Source organism: Orcinus orca, chromosome 13, assembly GCF_937001465.1.
Source record: "Orcinus orca chromosome 13, mOrcOrc1.1, whole genome shotgun sequence".
NCBI classification, from domain to species: Eukaryota; Metazoa; Chordata; class Mammalia; order Artiodactyla; family Delphinidae; genus Orcinus; species Orcinus orca.
In genome coordinates this window covers 76869470-76886891 of record NC_064571.1, presented here as the reverse complement: position 1 = coordinate 76886891, position 17422 = coordinate 76869470, and the positions used below count along the sequence as shown (strand labels likewise).

Below are 17422 nucleotides of genomic sequence, written 5' to 3'. Positions count from 1 at the left end.
ACTAAAGAAAATTATCAAATATTTCTTCAGTATCTCTGTTAATATAAAAATAATGAAAACAACTAACTACCATTTATGAGCTCTTGATCATAGCACTGTGCTGTTTTTCACTCATTATCTTATAAAATAACAATCCGGTAAGACAGGTACTATTACTATCCACATTTTATAGAGGTAAAAACAGGCTCATAAACAGGAAGGGAAAAATGAAACTTTAAAAGATGAAGGAACCTGTCTAAAGGTTGTATAAGTGACAGGGAAGGGCTGGAACTCCTCACTGCATACTCCTAACCAGGACACTACACTGCCTGGTACAAAAATGAGTCCCAGTCAAGCCAGCAACAGAAATATAATTGTTTTTTAATAAGAATTACCTTTAATATCTCATCCAAAAGAACAGATTTAATTTCTAAATCCTCAAAATTACAAATATATCCAGAAGTCTGAATGGGTTCCTTTAAAGACAAAAACAAATGTTATGTTTAACTGTACAAAAGTTTCCTTCTTTACCATATCATGATTTTAACTTTTATTATCAAAATTTTCAAAACAACAAAAAAGGAGAGAGAATGTCATTAACACCCATATACACATCATCTAAATAATTATTCACATTTTAGAAATATGCTTCAGTCAATTTTTTGGCTAAGGTATTTTAAAGTAAAGTAAATTTAGACATGACATTTCACCCCTAACTATTTCATATCTCTAAAACATAAGGATGTTCTCTTACATGGCCACATTACTATTATCACACCTTAACATAATCAGTATTAATTCCCTAATAGGATCCAGTATCAGTTCAAATTTTCTGAATTAATCCAAAAATGGTTTATACAGTTTGATAATTCTTATTCATGCCATGCAACATTAAATTTAATTCTTAATGAACTGACAAACACTATATTTGTATCTAAGCACATATATCAAAGTCCCATACCATACTGAAAAGTAAGTCCTCTGTAACATTAGCCAGAGGGCATCCTTGATAGATTCATTTCCTATATAACAAGATTTAATTTGCCAACATGGAAACACATGAGCCTGCTATATGTCTGTTTCTTGTCCTAGCGTTATACAGGCTTGTAGAAATAAAGTATGGTAAATGCATATTATAATGTAAAGTAGTTGTCCTAAATCCCTAGTAAAAGAAATACACTCCCAATATACTTAATACCTCCAAGAACACTGTAAAAAGAATAGGATAACGTTGTCTGATAATGAACATAACTCCAGAATGCAATTTTTTAAAATATGTGTGTGATGTCATAGTGAAATAGAAAGTAACCTAAATCCAAATGAAATAACATATCAAATTTATAACTCTGAAAGTTAGTGCTTCATATATAATAGAAACTACAAAAATTATTATCATGGTAAGACACTAAAAAGATGAAAATAAGAAGTAAATATTGAATCATATTTAGTTTGCATTTAATATGTCTAAGTTTAATAATGAGGCTCTTGTAGGCACATTATATGTGTTTATTGGGTTTTTAAATGTATATTTTCTTTAAAAAGTAGAAATTGACTAAAATTATATGAGAAAATTTTATAAAATCCCTAAATTTCCTCAAAAAAATTATATTACATATAGGCAAACAGTATGCTTTTATGAACCGAAAAAATCAGAATAAAATTTAATTCACAAAAAAAGCACATGTAACAAAATATTTCTTATAAATTATAGGGGCCTTTCATATACTTTATTTTGGTACTACATGTAAACTAAGTGTACCCTTATAAAAAGGTTAATCACTAGAAAATTTTTTATTTTTAGCTAGATAATTTAACAAAGCAAGAGGGTCAAAAGATAAAGTCATAAAAGATGATCTGTGGATAAAAAATAATACCAAAAACAAAGAGAAAAGGAGAAATAGAAGGATAAGGAGAGAAATCGGGCAGCACCAAGATGGCACAGGGAGACCCTGAGCTCAATTCCTCCCACAAACACACCAAAACTACACCTACATATAGAACAGCTCTCTGTGAGGATGACTTGAAGACTAGCAGAATGGCTCTTCTACAACCAAGGCTGCAGAAAGATAAAACACACCGAGTCTGGTAGGAGGGGAGGGGAAGTGATCTAGCCGAGACCCACACCCCTAGCAGGCAACCTAGAGACGGAAGGGCTTATCACAAGCATGGGGATCTTCCCTAAGGAGCAAGGGGTTCACACCCCACACTGAGCACCCCAGCCCTGGGGTCCAGCACTGGGAAGACAAGCTCCCTTGGCTGATTTTTAAAACCAGTGGGGCTTACCAGAGGGCTGTAAGAAACTGAGACTCTGCTCTTAAAGGGTGCAAGCACAGTCTTGCTTGCAGAGGCAGCAGATTGAAAAGTGCCTGGAACCCTGACCTGCCTGCCAAGACTGCACCAGCACAGTCTCCCAGCCTGCACTGGGCTGCAGCTCTAGCATCCCCCACAGAGGTGGCAACCACCACTGCACCATGGGAGAAGACGCAGCATGCGCTGGGCCCTGGCTGTAGCCCTTCCGGCTCCAGCCCCACCTTCTGCCGAGACAGCAGCCCCAGAAAGCCCCGGGAGAAGCCCCCACCTGTGCTGGGTTCTATAATAAAAGACAAGGAAGGGCATTATATAATGATAAAAGGGTCAATCCAAGAAGAGGATATAACATTCATAAACATATATGCACCTAATATAGGATCACCTAAATATATAAAGCAAGTATTAACAGACATAAAGGGAGAAATTGACAGTAATACAATAATATTAGGGAACTTTATTCCCTACTTACATCAATGGAAAGATCATCCAGACAGAAAATCAATTAGAAAACAGTGGCCTTAAATGACATATTAGACCAAATGGACTTAAAAGCTATCTACAGGACACAAACACAGCAGAATATACATTCTTTTCAAGTGCTCATGGAACATTCTCCAGGATAGATCACATGCCAGGCCATAAGACAAATCTCAATAAATTTTAAAAGACTGAAAAGATATCAAGCATCTTTTCTGACCACAACAGTATAAAACTAGAAATCAATTATAGTAAGAAAACTGGAAATAAAACAAACACATGGAAACTAAACAACATCTAAACTAAACTAAAAAAATCAATGGGTCAACAAAGAAATCAAAGAATCAGTACCTTCAGAGGGTCACTGGAGATGAAAATGATCAAGCAGGGAATATCAACATTAAATACTCACTTCCCAATTCTCAAGGAAAATATGCTTTATCAATGAATTAGAATTTTGCACACAAATGCCACCCTTTTCTCACACATAATCTGAAGAAAGGTCTACAATTTAAGGAAAGGTATGAAACTAGAATTCATAATATCACTCAAACGTATAAAAATGTATTCGGTATTAACCATCAAACAACAGTTTATCTCCCTAATAATAACACAGAATACTATGTCCTAAAGGAGTTCTAGTAAGTTCAGTTTTGAAGAGTATGACCTCACATGCTAGAGGAGTGACTAGCAGAGTAACTAACCAAACAGGGACCACAGGCAGGGTCCTCATGAATGAAAAGAACAGCACACCATGGTTTGTAAAGAAATCCAGTCAATGGTAATGTTATACGAAATTCACCTGCCTCTAGATCTAATAGAAATTGAAGTACTTGCCAAGCCAGACAACAAACTCCAAAAATAAATAAATAAAAGGTTGTTCTTTTAAAACTACTTAAGAAACACTTTCCACCAGGCAAAGATTTCCCTTGGTGCTAGACTGACCATGTGTGACCATTATGCCAGGCATAATCCTCTCACTTCTCCAGGCATATGATTTTGGAATTAATACAAGTAGGGCCAAGGATGGAAAAAGGACCCTAACACTCAAAACGTATTTTACTTCCATCCTCAAGTTTATCCCATGGTTACCTGTCAAATTTCCACACTTGTTTTGTACCAAGGGTCAAATTTTCTTTGAACCCTTGAAAGAAGTCCATGCTTATATAGGTCAAATGCAGCAGCCCTGAATGCCCTTCCTTTGAGCCATTACTCAGGGCCTGAAAATTATAAAGATCCTTAAGACTCCTAAAAGCTTTAACAAAGCCTTTGAGAACAATTTACATCAGGTCATTGACCAACCCAAAGATCCTGAGTAGGGCTCAAACGGGGAAATGTAAAAATAATTTAGGGTATTAAAGATGTTTAGTTTACCACTAAATAATTACAGAAGATCTTCAGTAGCTCAGGGTACCCAGCATGTAATTTCTTCCCAAGAAGGAAACTACAGGTCCAAACAAACATCAATTAATGACATAAAGCACTTATCAAGTCATCTCTTATTATTTCCACTAGTGGAGTATAACAGGAGTATTGAAAATTCCAAATTGAAAATCCACTGATAATTCGAAAATTGTTTAAAAGATTTATCTTCTTAATGATGCTTTGATTAGGCTACCACTCAAATTATTTTGAATTCCCAAACACAACAGCTAACAGTTGATACACAGCAGACTGACAGGAAAATTCTGAGCCTAAAAATTAGCTGATGTGAGCCACAAGTAGAAAATAAAAATATAACTTTAAAATCAGTGAGAAAGCAGCTTTCTGACACCCCAGAGAGAGCAGATTATTAATCACAGTCCACATTTGCCTGCTCGTAAGATTATCAGGATGATAAAGAACATGGATTACTAGGTGACAAAGTTCATGTAAATATACACAAGACAAAGGTAAGCACAGAATAAGCGCAGAACAGGCAAAAGAGAACGAAAGGGCGAGGCAACTCCAAAACCACATTTTTTTGGCTGGTGGTTTTAAGCAATTTTGGTAATAAGACTACTTTATTTGTTTTAAACTTTGACAAGGAAAGAAATAAAGACTATATAGTTAGTGAGCATGGTTCCATCTTTTAAAAAGAATAGATAAATGCTTAGAAAGTGCCTTTCAGTGAAAGTGGAGAATATTTAAAGGATAAATATTAATCCCACTTAAGACCAAATATTTTTAAATTCCACAGAAATGTTTCTATTTATTTTCAGAATTCATGCAGCCAACACCAACAAACTTCTTGAAGAAACAAAGGGGAAATGTCCAGGTTTTGGTATTTGGCTCATTATTTATGTACTGTTAATGCTTATTTCTTGTTTTTACCTCAGGATCCAAGTTTCTGAAAACATACATTCTTGTCTTCTCCATCATTGCAAACAAATCAGGATTATCTTTGGCCCACTTCATATCCCAGACATCTTTTCGCTCCAATTTTAACAACTCGCCAATAACTTGCTGTCCTATGCTGTCTGTTACCCGAGCATCCAAGTCAAAGAAGGTCAGAACTCCTGAGATGTCTATGATAGCAAGACGACTACAAATAATGAAATTGGAGAAGGGGAAAAAAAGCTGTAAAAGTACTATCTGTGTTCATGAACATAATTACTTATCACCATTCTTCAAAATAAGTTCATCAGAACCCGGGAATGAGGTAGAAATGGCTTTAAATAAATAACTGGCTTTAAACTAACATTTATAAATTTGATAGAAGACATGGGCTGCTTTCCATTTTGCTTCCTTGTGAAAAAAGTATCCAAAGGATTAAAGCAACTGGTATGCAAATAATTTTTTTTTAATTACACTAGAGTTTCTATATTTTGCCCAATGAGAGAAAACATCTAGACACAGTAAATATAATATTTAAATACAAATATACTACAGTAAAACCACACTGAACTGTAAGACAAGTTTAAAACAAACACAAGTCTTTGCATTTATTACATAAATACAACAATCCCAATGGATGACTTCTAAGTCTAACATGTACGCGAGGAAAGTTTTCAGACTTACCTGGAGTTGCAGTTCAAGGATAACTGGTAGGCTCGACAATCAAGGGAGTATTTTTGAATCAAACCAACATTAGGAAGACTGTATCTCTGAATGGTGCCAGATTCACGACTCTACAGAAAGTATTTTTGATTACTAAAGCATATTTACCATAATAATATTAAATCACAACTACAGGTCTCTCTATATGTTCATACATTTGTTTCAAAACCAAAGTGATGGTGTCATAGTGAATTCTCAGTCCTGATCCTGATCGTGTTCTGAGTACAAATTTACCTCATAATTTAATTAAAACCTTTTTAAAGTGGCTGAAGGTGATCTAATTTTTTTCATGTAATATTCAAGAAAGAAGTCAGAAACCTAGCTCTTTAATAATACATAAAGATATATCTAGGGTTATTTACAGTTGTCTAGGTTAACATTCGGGGTACATTAAAGGCTAAACTATAAAGCACTTATTGAACTAAATTTCATATACGTGAAAAATCAATATAAGATCACCATAGGAAACAGTTGTTACTGAAAGTCTATGTTTTTATCCTATAGCCATCTATGTGATACCAGTTTGTGGCAAAGGGAGATGATCAGAAAGCAGTGATACAATGAGTATTAGTTTAAATGTGCTTAAAAATAAAACAGAATATAAGTTTCTATGCAACTCTGTGCAAGCCTTAAGGCTGACAGATCAACAGTTAGAGCAACAGACAGGAGAGAGCTGTGATTTTCAAACCCTGCTGTGCCTCCGGCCACAGCCACGGGGAAAAAAGCAGAAGGCTGCACTCAGCCCATCACTCCCTGTCCCCTTTCTAATGGCAGCAGCTCTGCCCTCCCAGCATGCTTCTCCACAGAGGCCTATCAGAAAGGCTGGGGAGGGCAAGAGAGTGGTGAGGAGGGCAGATATTTTTTAATGTACAAAAAGGAGGTATAGGCTTTAAAAGATGACACTGAAGTACACAATAAGATTTTGTTTTTGAAAAAGTGGGTCCTGTGGCTTTAAAAGTTTGAAAAAGGCAAGGTTCTAAAAGCTGTTTATATTTCAACAGTGGAAAGTTTTAAACGCAGAAGATACCTTTTCCATTAAAATTTTTGGCTGATATTAAAACTATTTGAGTGTAGAGGTAGACTCTCATTTAGGAATTAAGTCAATTTTTGTGACTGATCTGACTTGCATGTTTTTTTTATTTTTCCTGCAAATGTCAGAAACACAACTAACACAACCAAAAACCTGCTGTATAGCAAAGAATCTAAAAAGAAAACCTGACCTGACTGTAAGACAAACTGCCTTAAAACATATACCAAATTTATTTGGTGAGGAAAAATGAATACTATGTTCTTAAGATCTTTTCCCCCATAAACTTAGCTAATGTCTAAAGAATGTAACTAGAACTGGAAATATACACACACAAGGATCTATTTACATAATTCGAATTTAATGACTCTACCAGCATTACTATATTAAACACTTATTTCTAAAATTAATATTTTCAAATGTCAGAGCTCAAGAAAAGGCACAACAACATTGATACATTGATTTTATTTGAAAAATTCAGCAAAATTTTGCCACAGGCTTCTTTATTTTACTGGCTACCAAGCACACTACCTCTTCATTCTAATTCTTATGGAAGCAGCTGAGCCGAAGCACTTTCTCCAATATGAAAAAGCAGGCCACACAGAGGAGGAAACTTTCCAAGACCTGCTACCACCGTCCATCTGCTCCACATCTGCCAACCTTTATTGGGCTCGTTCAACCCAGCCTCAGACTCTCCCCAGCTGGCCATGATTCTACCGCTTTCACAAAGTTATTTTTGGCAAATGATTAACAATTTGTGAGGCAATCTTTAAATCTTTCTTATTTCTTTTGTTGGACCTAGTAAAACTTGAGGCGCCCGCAAGATGATATTCAAATCCAAAACATGTTGCTTTATTCTATTTTTAACAAGTTAAATGATTATTATTCATAGAATAAGTTTTTCTTTTAACAACTTACCACAATCAATGTCTTATCAGATGCAGTTATGGCACAAATTGGATCCCTTGTGCCCTAAAATAAATCAGCATTACTCTTTAACAAATATTCATTGACTGGCTAATCTGGTACAAGGTAGTATACAATTCACTAAGAAGAATACCGTAACTCTATATTTATTAACTTAACCAACATTTACTTACTGAGCACCTACTATATGCCAGACATTGAACTAAGCACTGGAGATACTCGGATAAAATCTTTGCCCTCGGGGATTACTCAGAAGTCTACTGGGAAAGGCAGTGGAACCAACATCTAATGACAGTACAGTATGATCACAGTAGAGGTAAACCACAGGAGTTATAAGTGCACAGAGGGAAGAGCATAAACTTATACCAAAATGGGAAGAGAGACAAAAACTTGAGCTTAGCTGTAGAAGATGAACATTCAGCAAAAGGACCAGCACATGCCAAAATAAAGAAGGGGGCAAATGGCATGGCACTGCTACAACCTGGATGGATTATTTTTTTAAGCCAGTCTCAAAAGATGATATGCTATTACATGCTGTATGACTCCATTCGTAAAACATTCTCAGAGTGACAAAACTATAGAGATGGAAACAGATGAGTGATTGCCAGAGGACAAGGATGGGGGTGGAGAGTGGGTGTGAAAATGAAGAAGTAGCACGAGGCAATTCCTTTATGGTGATGAAGTTACATAAAACTACATGTAAAAACTAGTGAAAACTGAATAGGAATTGGGTCATAGTCTAGTTCACAGCATCATTACCAATGTCAATTCCCTGATTTTGATATTACACTATAGTTATGTAAGATGTCACCATTGAGGGAAGCTGGGTAAAGAGGCTCTATGTGCTATTTTTTGCAACTTCCTGTGGGCCTATGATCATGTCAAAATAAACTTTTTTTCAAAATCAAAAGAAGAAAAAACAAATCTAGAAAAATTTGAATTAGAATAGAAATTTTTAAAAGAATTACTAGAATAAAATGCTATTCGTTGGAAACAAATTATTTTCAGGTCTCAAAATAAAATTACAGTATTTCCAAATCTATGGATATTAACATTTGCTGGCGATAATAAAATCACTTACTTGAATGGCTTTGCTATAATCAAGCACACCATCCACTGATCCAGAAGGAGTATCATCAACATGATAAATCCTGAAAAAAAAAAAATTTTAATTTCAATGATAGTATAAGTAAGGTTTATACTATTTCATGATCTCTAGAACAATTAAAGGATTGGATGACACCGATGAATACTGTTTTTTAATATTACTGTCCTGATTATTTTAAAGAGTTCTTGACACAGCTCAATCTTACAAAGGCAGAAACTACCTACCATGTGTTTACTAGTTATGCAAGTGCCATGCTCCTGAGAGCTATGCCAACAATATATTTGGACACTGAATCATATATTTCCAGTGAATGTCGGTAAAGCCCCAAGAGATATCTTCCCTTACTCCCCCAATGAACATCTGTCAGGAACAACTTCTAAAGCATCAAGTTTCTCTGTTGTTTCTCCATAATTTCCCTTCTAACGATATGCTTAATAAAGGTAAAACGTAAGTGCATTTGGGAAGCTCTAATGAATGGAATTCTTGTTCTGAAGTAAAGAACCCTCCCCTATGCCTATTGTGTTATGAAGATGCACCACTTCTGGTGTACCATCTCTCGGATACCTTTACTGTAACACTTATTCACACCACAGTATTGCTGCTAGTTTCCTTGTCTCTCCCACTAGACGGTGATTTTCCTAGAGACAAAGACTACATCTCCAGTGCCTGCCACACGTTGTCAGGCGCTCTATAATGTCTGCTGAAGAAAACATTGAAATGAACGGAGGTGAACAGAGAAGACACATCATTGAGTAGCTATGAGGCCCTGGGCAAGTTATTTAACTTCTCTGAGCCTCAATTTCTTCATTTGTAAAAGAAGGCTAACAATTCCCCCTTTGCAGGATTTCTGAGAGGCATAAATAAAACGATGCTGGTAAAGCACACATGCACAGAGCCTGATACATAAAAGGAGGTCAAGACATTGCAGCTGCAATATAATCACAGGAAAATTAAGCCATTTTCCATCTTTAAAATATCATGAAAGTTTATCATTGTTAAATTAAAGTCATATTTGTACTTTCACCAATATAATAAGGAGATCAAGTGTTAAATAAATTTTAAAGAAATGTATTAAAAACAGAAAGGTATACTAATTTAGAGGTACCATGTTTCTGCTTTCTAATACATTTTTATTAAGTACATACAGTCAATATTTCTACTTAGTTATCACAAAATATAAGTCAAAGGTTAGAATAGGAGGTCTCTCAAGAGATCATTTGACCCAAATCCCTTTCTTAAAACAAGTAGGGTACTACAAGGAAGGCCAATCTGAGGAAAGTGGCTCAGAGCCAGATAAACCTGGCATTGTGTCCCATCTCCTCTTATCAGCTGGGAACCTCTGGCAAATAATTTACGCTGTGTGTCTCAGTTTCCTCTCTGTGAAATAGGAATAATACGAGTACTGACTAGACTTCCCAGTGTCTGGCACACAAGAAGTAGTACTCCATCGATGCTGGTTCCTATCAGCATCACCAACGGTATTTTACAGATGACGAGACTGAAGTTCAGAGAGAACTGGCCCAAAGTCACTAAAACTAGGAAGTATACCCCAGACAGAAATATAAGGAAATGATGCCTTCTTTATTTAAACAGAAGCCAGAATCTCTTTAGCTGGTTCACAGAGCACAGTCACTCCATGGAGAGGCTAGACTATTCTGCTCCAACCTTGTCCTAAGATCCACCTTCTCCCCACAGACTGCAGGTCTCTTGTTACTAGTGCTAGTAACAAAGAGGCCAAAGGTTCTTCCCACTGGGTCTTTCAGAACTACAGAGAATACAAGATATAGTATTTTTCCACTTCTTTTTTTTCCTGCTTCCACATGAATTCAGGTATCCATAATACTTTTACTGGGGTTATATCACCTACCTTAGTACACGAGTGAGTCTTAAAGGGAAGGGAAGATTGCATTAAGATCTCAAGTATGTGTGAAGGAAAATGATTTGAAAAAAGCAACCTGAGATTTCTGACATGACTTCCCGCTGCCCACCACCACCAACACAGGCCTGTGCCCTCATTAACAATCATTAGGTTAAAATTACTCAACCAAATGCTTTGCTTAAAGCCTTAGGATAACAACAAAAGGGCAGCAAACATGGAATATCACTAACAGAGACAATATAACTTACAAAACACAGTAAATGCACTGCTATACTTATTAGAAAGAATCCCTCCATCCTGGCTTCTAATTTCTCCACATGGTAGAGTCATCTTTACACCCAGTTATCAGAAATAGTTCCAACCCCAAAACCCCTGGAATCCAGGGCAAGAGAAAGAAGGCAAGTGACCAATTCTCCCCACCTAGAGACCTCCTCCATATCTGTGTCTACGGACCTGCCTCTCCTGTGATGATTATGATACTAGAATCACCCCACCGTCCTGGAAAGACCTCTACCTCTAACCCATAGGAATGAAGTTTTGGTTAGACAATCGTATGTCAGTGTAGCATTATAACTCTAATACGGCGAGAGTAGATAAGTGAGAATAGCCATCCCTTATAAAAACACAGGTTTCCAGTCTTTAACGCTAAAGGCTTTTCTTTTGTTACACCATGCTACCTCTCTTTTATTTTGATAATTTTAAACACATAAATCTGAAAGATATTCAAATTAATGGAAAATTATTTCTAGTAATCAAAACAATTTACAGTTCTCAAGCATGACAATTTGTAAATAGCTATGTCCGATTTAAATGTGATATGGTTGAGCTACTAAAAAATGTTCATCAAAAGTTATACCTTTCTCTCCCTTCCTTTCGAGACCGGGTGATCTGATTAATTTCCAATGCTGTGAGCTTCTTTGCCACACGATACTGCCAGGTATAAAATGCTTCTTTTGAAGCTGCTATCACATGGGTTTTGGTCATTGTAACAAACAATGGTACTATTAAAAAGAACATTAAGGCAATTAGGTTACAATTAGAATCACAAAATGTGCTGCAAAAGACTTCAGTGATCACTGAGTCCAACCTAGCATCTTATAGACAATATACCCTAAAAACAGTCTGAGAACTCAGAAGAGTCAAAAGTTTGTAGGACCATACAGAAATATCAACTCAAAATGAATCAGACATAAGTATAGAACTCTTAGAAGAAAACTTATGTGTAAATCTATGGGACATTGGGTTAGGCAATGATTTCTTAAATATGACACCAAAACCACAAGCAAGAAAAGAAAAAGTAGGGCTTCCCTGGTGGCGCAGTGGTTGAGAGTCCGCCTGCCGATGCAGGCGACACGGGTTCGTGCCCCAGTCCGAGAAGATCCCACATGCCATGGAGCGGCTGGGCCCGTGGGCCATGGCCGCTGAGCCTGTGCGTCCAGAGCCTGTGCTCCGCAATGGGAGAGGCCACAACAGTGAGAGGCCCGTGTACCGCAAAAAAAAAAAGAAAAGAAAAGAAAAGAAAAAGTAGATAAACTGGACTTCATCAAAATTAAAAATGTTTGTGCTTCAAAGGACACAAGCAAAAAAGTGAAAAAACAATCCACAAATGGAAGAAAATATTTGAAAATCATATACATGATAGGGAATTACATCTAGAATGTATAAAGAACTCTTGTAACTCAATAATAAAAAGACAAATAGCACAATTTAAAATTGGGCAAAGCATCTGAGCAGACATTTTTCCAATGAAGATATACAAATGGCTACTAAGCAAATGAAAAGATGCTCAACATTATTAGCCACCAGGCAAATCAAAATCACAATGAGATAACATTTCACACTTACTAGCATGGCTAGAATCAAGAAGTCAGACAATAATGAGTATTTGCAAAAAATGTGGAGAAATGGTAGGAATGTAAGTGGTGCATCCACTTTGAAAAATAGCTCGGTAGTTCTTCAAAATGTTAAATATATCAGTAGAATTACCACATGCCCTAGCAATTCCATGCCTAGGTATATATCCAAGAGAAATGAAAACATATGTCTACACAAAAACTCATACACAGGGGTCTCCCTGGTGGCGCAGTGGTTGGGAGTCCGCCTGCTGATGCAGGGGACACGGGTTCGTGCCCCGGTCCAGGAAGATCCCACATGCTGCAGAGCAGCTAGGCCCGTGAGCCATGGCCGCTGAGCCTGCGCGTCCGGAGCCTGTGCTCCGCAACCGGAGAGGCAGCGGCAGTGAGAGGCCCGCGTACAGCAAAAACAAACAAACAAACAAAAAAACTCATACACAAATATTAATAACAGCATTCATAACAGTCAAAAAAATAGAAACAGCCCAAATGTCCAAATGGATAAATAAAATCCCACTCCTTCCTCCCATCCCCACTACCATTACTGCTTGGTTCAGGCCTTTATCCTTCCCTCTGATCTCATATGTGTTATATTTCCTCATTAATTTAGTAAATGAAATTCTCCAAATTTAGGAATATAGTCTCTTAAACATTTTTTTCATCTGTTCCATTTCTTAGAGAATATTTAATTAAATTCCTACTGTGTACCCTTTGATGAAGTAGTCTCATCAAATCCATCTTACAGATACAGAGGATTAAAGATGTAAAATAACTTGCCCAAGGTCACAAACAAACAATACAAAATTAAACACACACATTCACAAAAGTATAGAAAAACAAAAAACTCTTTCATAAAAGATCATTTTAGTAGCTAATTTCTAAATTCACAATTAAAATGGTACAAAACATATTGCTCTATTCAAAACTATTGTACAAAGTAATCATTAATACAGTCAGAATAAAGGAACAGTGTTAATAACAGCTACCATTTATGGAGTTCTTGCCACAGCCCAAATAAAGGACATTTAGGGCAGTAGGAGACTTAGGAACTAAACAAAGAATTAGAAACTAGATTGATGGTATAGTGTTAACTGAACAGATTAACAAGTCGAGATTCAAACGCAAGAATTTTTATATGCTAAATAAATAACTCAGTATAGTTGAATCATATTAAAAAGTTGTTTTTAATTACAGTTGTCAAGATTTCTCTATTCAAAATGTGTACCACTACCAAACTCTAGAGGGAGTGAGAAGCCTTCCTGTAGCGAACAGCTGGTTGGAAGGCAATCCTGAGAATGGTGGCAGAGCCCGATTCAGGGGCAGCCCTGAGTGGGACAAATGAGCAGGCCAGGCCTAGGCTTTGCTGAGCTTTTGCTGATCCCATCTGCACTAAATCATAAGACATTTGCTAAATGTTCAGTAAATTCTACCACAGGTAGTCTGATGCCGGTAACTATTATGCCTTTAGTGTGATGTGAAGTAAGTTCACAAACCTTAACTGCTTTCTAATAAAATAGTTTTTCCTAAGCATATAAAAGCATTTTTCTAACCAATGTTTAGCTACAATTATAAATTATACTCATGTTTCCTTTTTTTTTGATACATCCTAAATAATCACAAGTTTATTATCAGCCTAATTAATTCAAAATTAAAAAGTGGTTCATAGCAAGTCAGACTTCTTGGATTTATATCACAGGCACTTGCTAACTCCGTGGCCTTAGATAAATGACGTATTCTCTCTGAACCTCTGTTTGCTTACTGTAAATTGAAGATAATAATAATATTACCAACCTTATAGAGCTACTTTAAGGATTAAGAGAGAGAACAAATATAAACCATAGTACAGTGCCTGGCATAGAATAAATGCTTAATAATAATAATTTTAAATGCCAATTTTTATTGAATTTTAAAAATTATATGTCAGGCATTTTTATATAATTATATAGTTATGATATATAATATTAATATATAATTAATGTATTACATACATAACTCACACCTACCTTTTAAGGCAGGCACTATTATTACCCCCATTGAGCAGATGAAGAAACTGAAGGATGGAATGGTTAAATAACTCACTGAAGTTGCACAGCTAGAAAGTGGTAGAAGCTGGGACACAAACACAGTCAATCTGGTTCCAGAATCTGTGCTCTTAACCACTATGGCAGACTGCTTCTCATTAAGGGTTAATAACTGTTAGGTGAGGCTGCTATTATTTTTTGCTTTTTATAATAAAACGATATATAAATTCACTAGTCAATACAAAAAACAAATACAATATATATGAAACATGTTCTTTTGAATCAGCATGGCAGTAATTTTGGCAAATTCATATGGGCAGATAATCCTATCCAAATAAATTATGCTAGATCATCATTTATTATCTATCCCATCCAGGTGGTTTAGTTCTTAGTTTGCTAGAACTAAGCCTCTAGGAAAAAGTTAGAAGACCAAATTTTAACACACTGAATATTTTAGGAAAAAAATACAACCAGGAAAAAAGCAGTCCATGTCCTTCTCAACTATTCAGTATCCAGAAAGAAAAAATTTGAAATATCTAGAAAGATCATTGGGAAAAAATTGTAAAGAAAGTAATTATGCTTCCATTAATTGAAATTTGTAACACTAATAGGTAATAGTTACTAGCTAAGCAAGGATGTAAAATAATTTAGGACAATCTAGGAATTCACATATAAGTAAAACCTGCTTGTAATATTTTAATGCTGAGGCCTGAAATAAATGTCTACATCTGTAATGTTCCCCCACTTTTCTACCTATTTCTCAGCCCTTTAAAGAGCTGCTAAACTGAAATTGCACTGAACTGTTTTCATCAAATCACCTCTCTCTGGCCTATATAGAAGACTTAGTGCAAATGCTACCGGCCACCATTAGAAAGCTCCTACGTGCTCCCCACAAAATGGCTGCAGCACAGGCACCTGGTACTTTTCAGGCACTTTTCATGCCTTCATTCCTCTGCAAATGCTGTTTCCTCTCCTTATAAGTGTTACCTGAAGAAATACTTACCCTTCAGAACTCAGCTCAAATGAAACCTTCTCTAAGTAGAAAAAATGTCCCTGACATCCTTATGCACCGACATCTACTTATCTAGCACCTAGCACCAAAACCTAGCACACAGCAGGGGAGCAAATGTCATTGTTCAATAGACTAACTATATTTTAATTATCTGTTTAGACATTCTACAGGAAATGTCAGAGTTAATTTCTTATCACTCCCAGTACCCAGTACAGTACCTGAAACAGTATATACTCATTGATGGTTTGCTACATAAATAGATTTTATTTTAAATATTTTCATACATTCAATAAACATTTGTTATGGGGCAAGCACAGCGTTAGGCAGTGGGGATACAGAAATGAATAAACATGGTTAGATCTTTAAGAAGCTCAAAATCTTGGAGGGAAGGTAGATAAGAAAATCAATAATCACAGTGCAGAGTAAGTACTTTGGACCAAAGGTATACTGAGGGCTCAAAGGAAGAGGCCCCAAAAATGGTACCTAACTCTTACACGTACAGTACAACAGAGCCTCACGAACTAAACTTCTGTAATAATACATAATGTTCTTTTTAAAAGTTTCTCTAGAGATTTTCAGGAAGAGCAGATGACAAATCACATTTCCTAGAACAATATCAGTTATACACTTTTTTTGCTTTAGCCTCCAGTCCTCATGAAAATTTGGCATAGAAACTTAAAAAAGGAATTTCACAGGATATGTGTGAAGCAAAAATGTTGAATTTTTGGCTGAGTTTACTGCAGACCAGTGAAAGAACTGTTTGTTAAAATTTCAGCCAGTGAGACCACAAAAAAAAAAGTTTCAAGACTCAAAAATACAAATAATCATGCCCTCAAGCATTTGCCATTTTATGAAGGTAAAGGATTTACATCTGGCTTTATTAAAACATAGACTGCATGTGATTAAAATACTTTGAGGCTAACCCTATCATCATTATGATATTACGTTAAAACTTTTGATATTAAAAGAAAAAGCATATAATCTGAAGACTGACAGAATTCATCCCTTAGATTTAAGACTATTCTATTTCCAATAAAAAGAAGATATTCATGTGATAAGTATAATAATTTTAAGCTAAGGAATATTAACATTAACAAAGAACACTAACATTTATGTACATATATAAATATATTGCGAGAAACATATAAACATACCTAACACTGAACATAAGACAAGAAGTTGAAAAGTTTCAATGTTTAAAAGTGAGTTACCAAGACCCTAAACATACAGTTTAAAATCTTTGAGGCCAGTAAGTATTCTTCACATTTGCTTGTATCACCCAAATACCTTTGCAAAATACTTAGAAGGCACACCTTAACATTTAATTGTTAAGGCTGAATGTGAAATCTAAAAACAAAAAAGACTAGTCCTCAGATTCAGAAGATAATTCAATGGGTTTTCAATTTTTGAAACCTACTATTTTTTCTAACACCATATCCAATAAACTAATATACACTTTAAAAGAAAATCATTATTTTGGAAGTTATAGTGAAATTGGCAACAAAATATTTGGTAACAATTTTTGACAAAATACTAAGAATAAGATTTGGAATTTTTTATGGTTACTTTCATAGCTACTGGATAGAGGGAAGGGTAAATCTAAAGAAACAAATGTCTTCTGAAAACAAAAAAGTCAGGAATTTTTTTAAGTTGTCCCTATTAATAAACTAATTTCATCAGAAAAATCTGGACAGGGCAAACTCACTTTAACAAGCAGCTAAAGTGTTTTTTATGGAAGAGAGGTACTTGGCAGTTTATTAATAATAAAAGTGGTTTCATGGCAGAATTCT

At 35.6% G+C, this 17422-nt stretch overlaps 1 protein-coding gene and 1 long non-coding RNA gene across 5 annotated transcripts in view; one reads left to right on the top strand and one right to left on the bottom strand.

Annotated features, from left to right (window-relative positions):
- Positions 1 to 17422, top strand: part of LOC125960770 (uncharacterized) — a 483380-nt gene that overhangs the window by 422341 nt on the left and 43617 nt on the right. The gene's annotated exons all lie outside the window — the stretch shown is intronic.
- The window catches only part of WDR35 (WD repeat domain 35), a 62210-nt gene that overhangs the window by 19119 nt on the left and 25669 nt on the right, over positions 1 to 17422 (bottom strand). For all 4 annotated transcript variants that reach the window (XM_012534852.3, XM_033437406.2, XM_004274856.4 and 1 more), the window contains 6 exons: positions 11603 to 11747; positions 8841 to 8910; positions 7751 to 7804; positions 5767 to 5876; positions 5080 to 5290; positions 375 to 455 (listed from right to left, as the gene is read on the bottom strand). In XM_012534852.3, coding sequence (XP_012390306.1) covers positions 375 to 455; positions 5080 to 5290; positions 5767 to 5876; positions 7751 to 7804; positions 8841 to 8910; positions 11603 to 11747 — 671 coding nt within the window. The remainder of the gene's footprint in view (positions 1 to 374; positions 456 to 5079; positions 5291 to 5766; positions 5877 to 7750; positions 7805 to 8840; positions 8911 to 11602; positions 11748 to 17422) is intronic.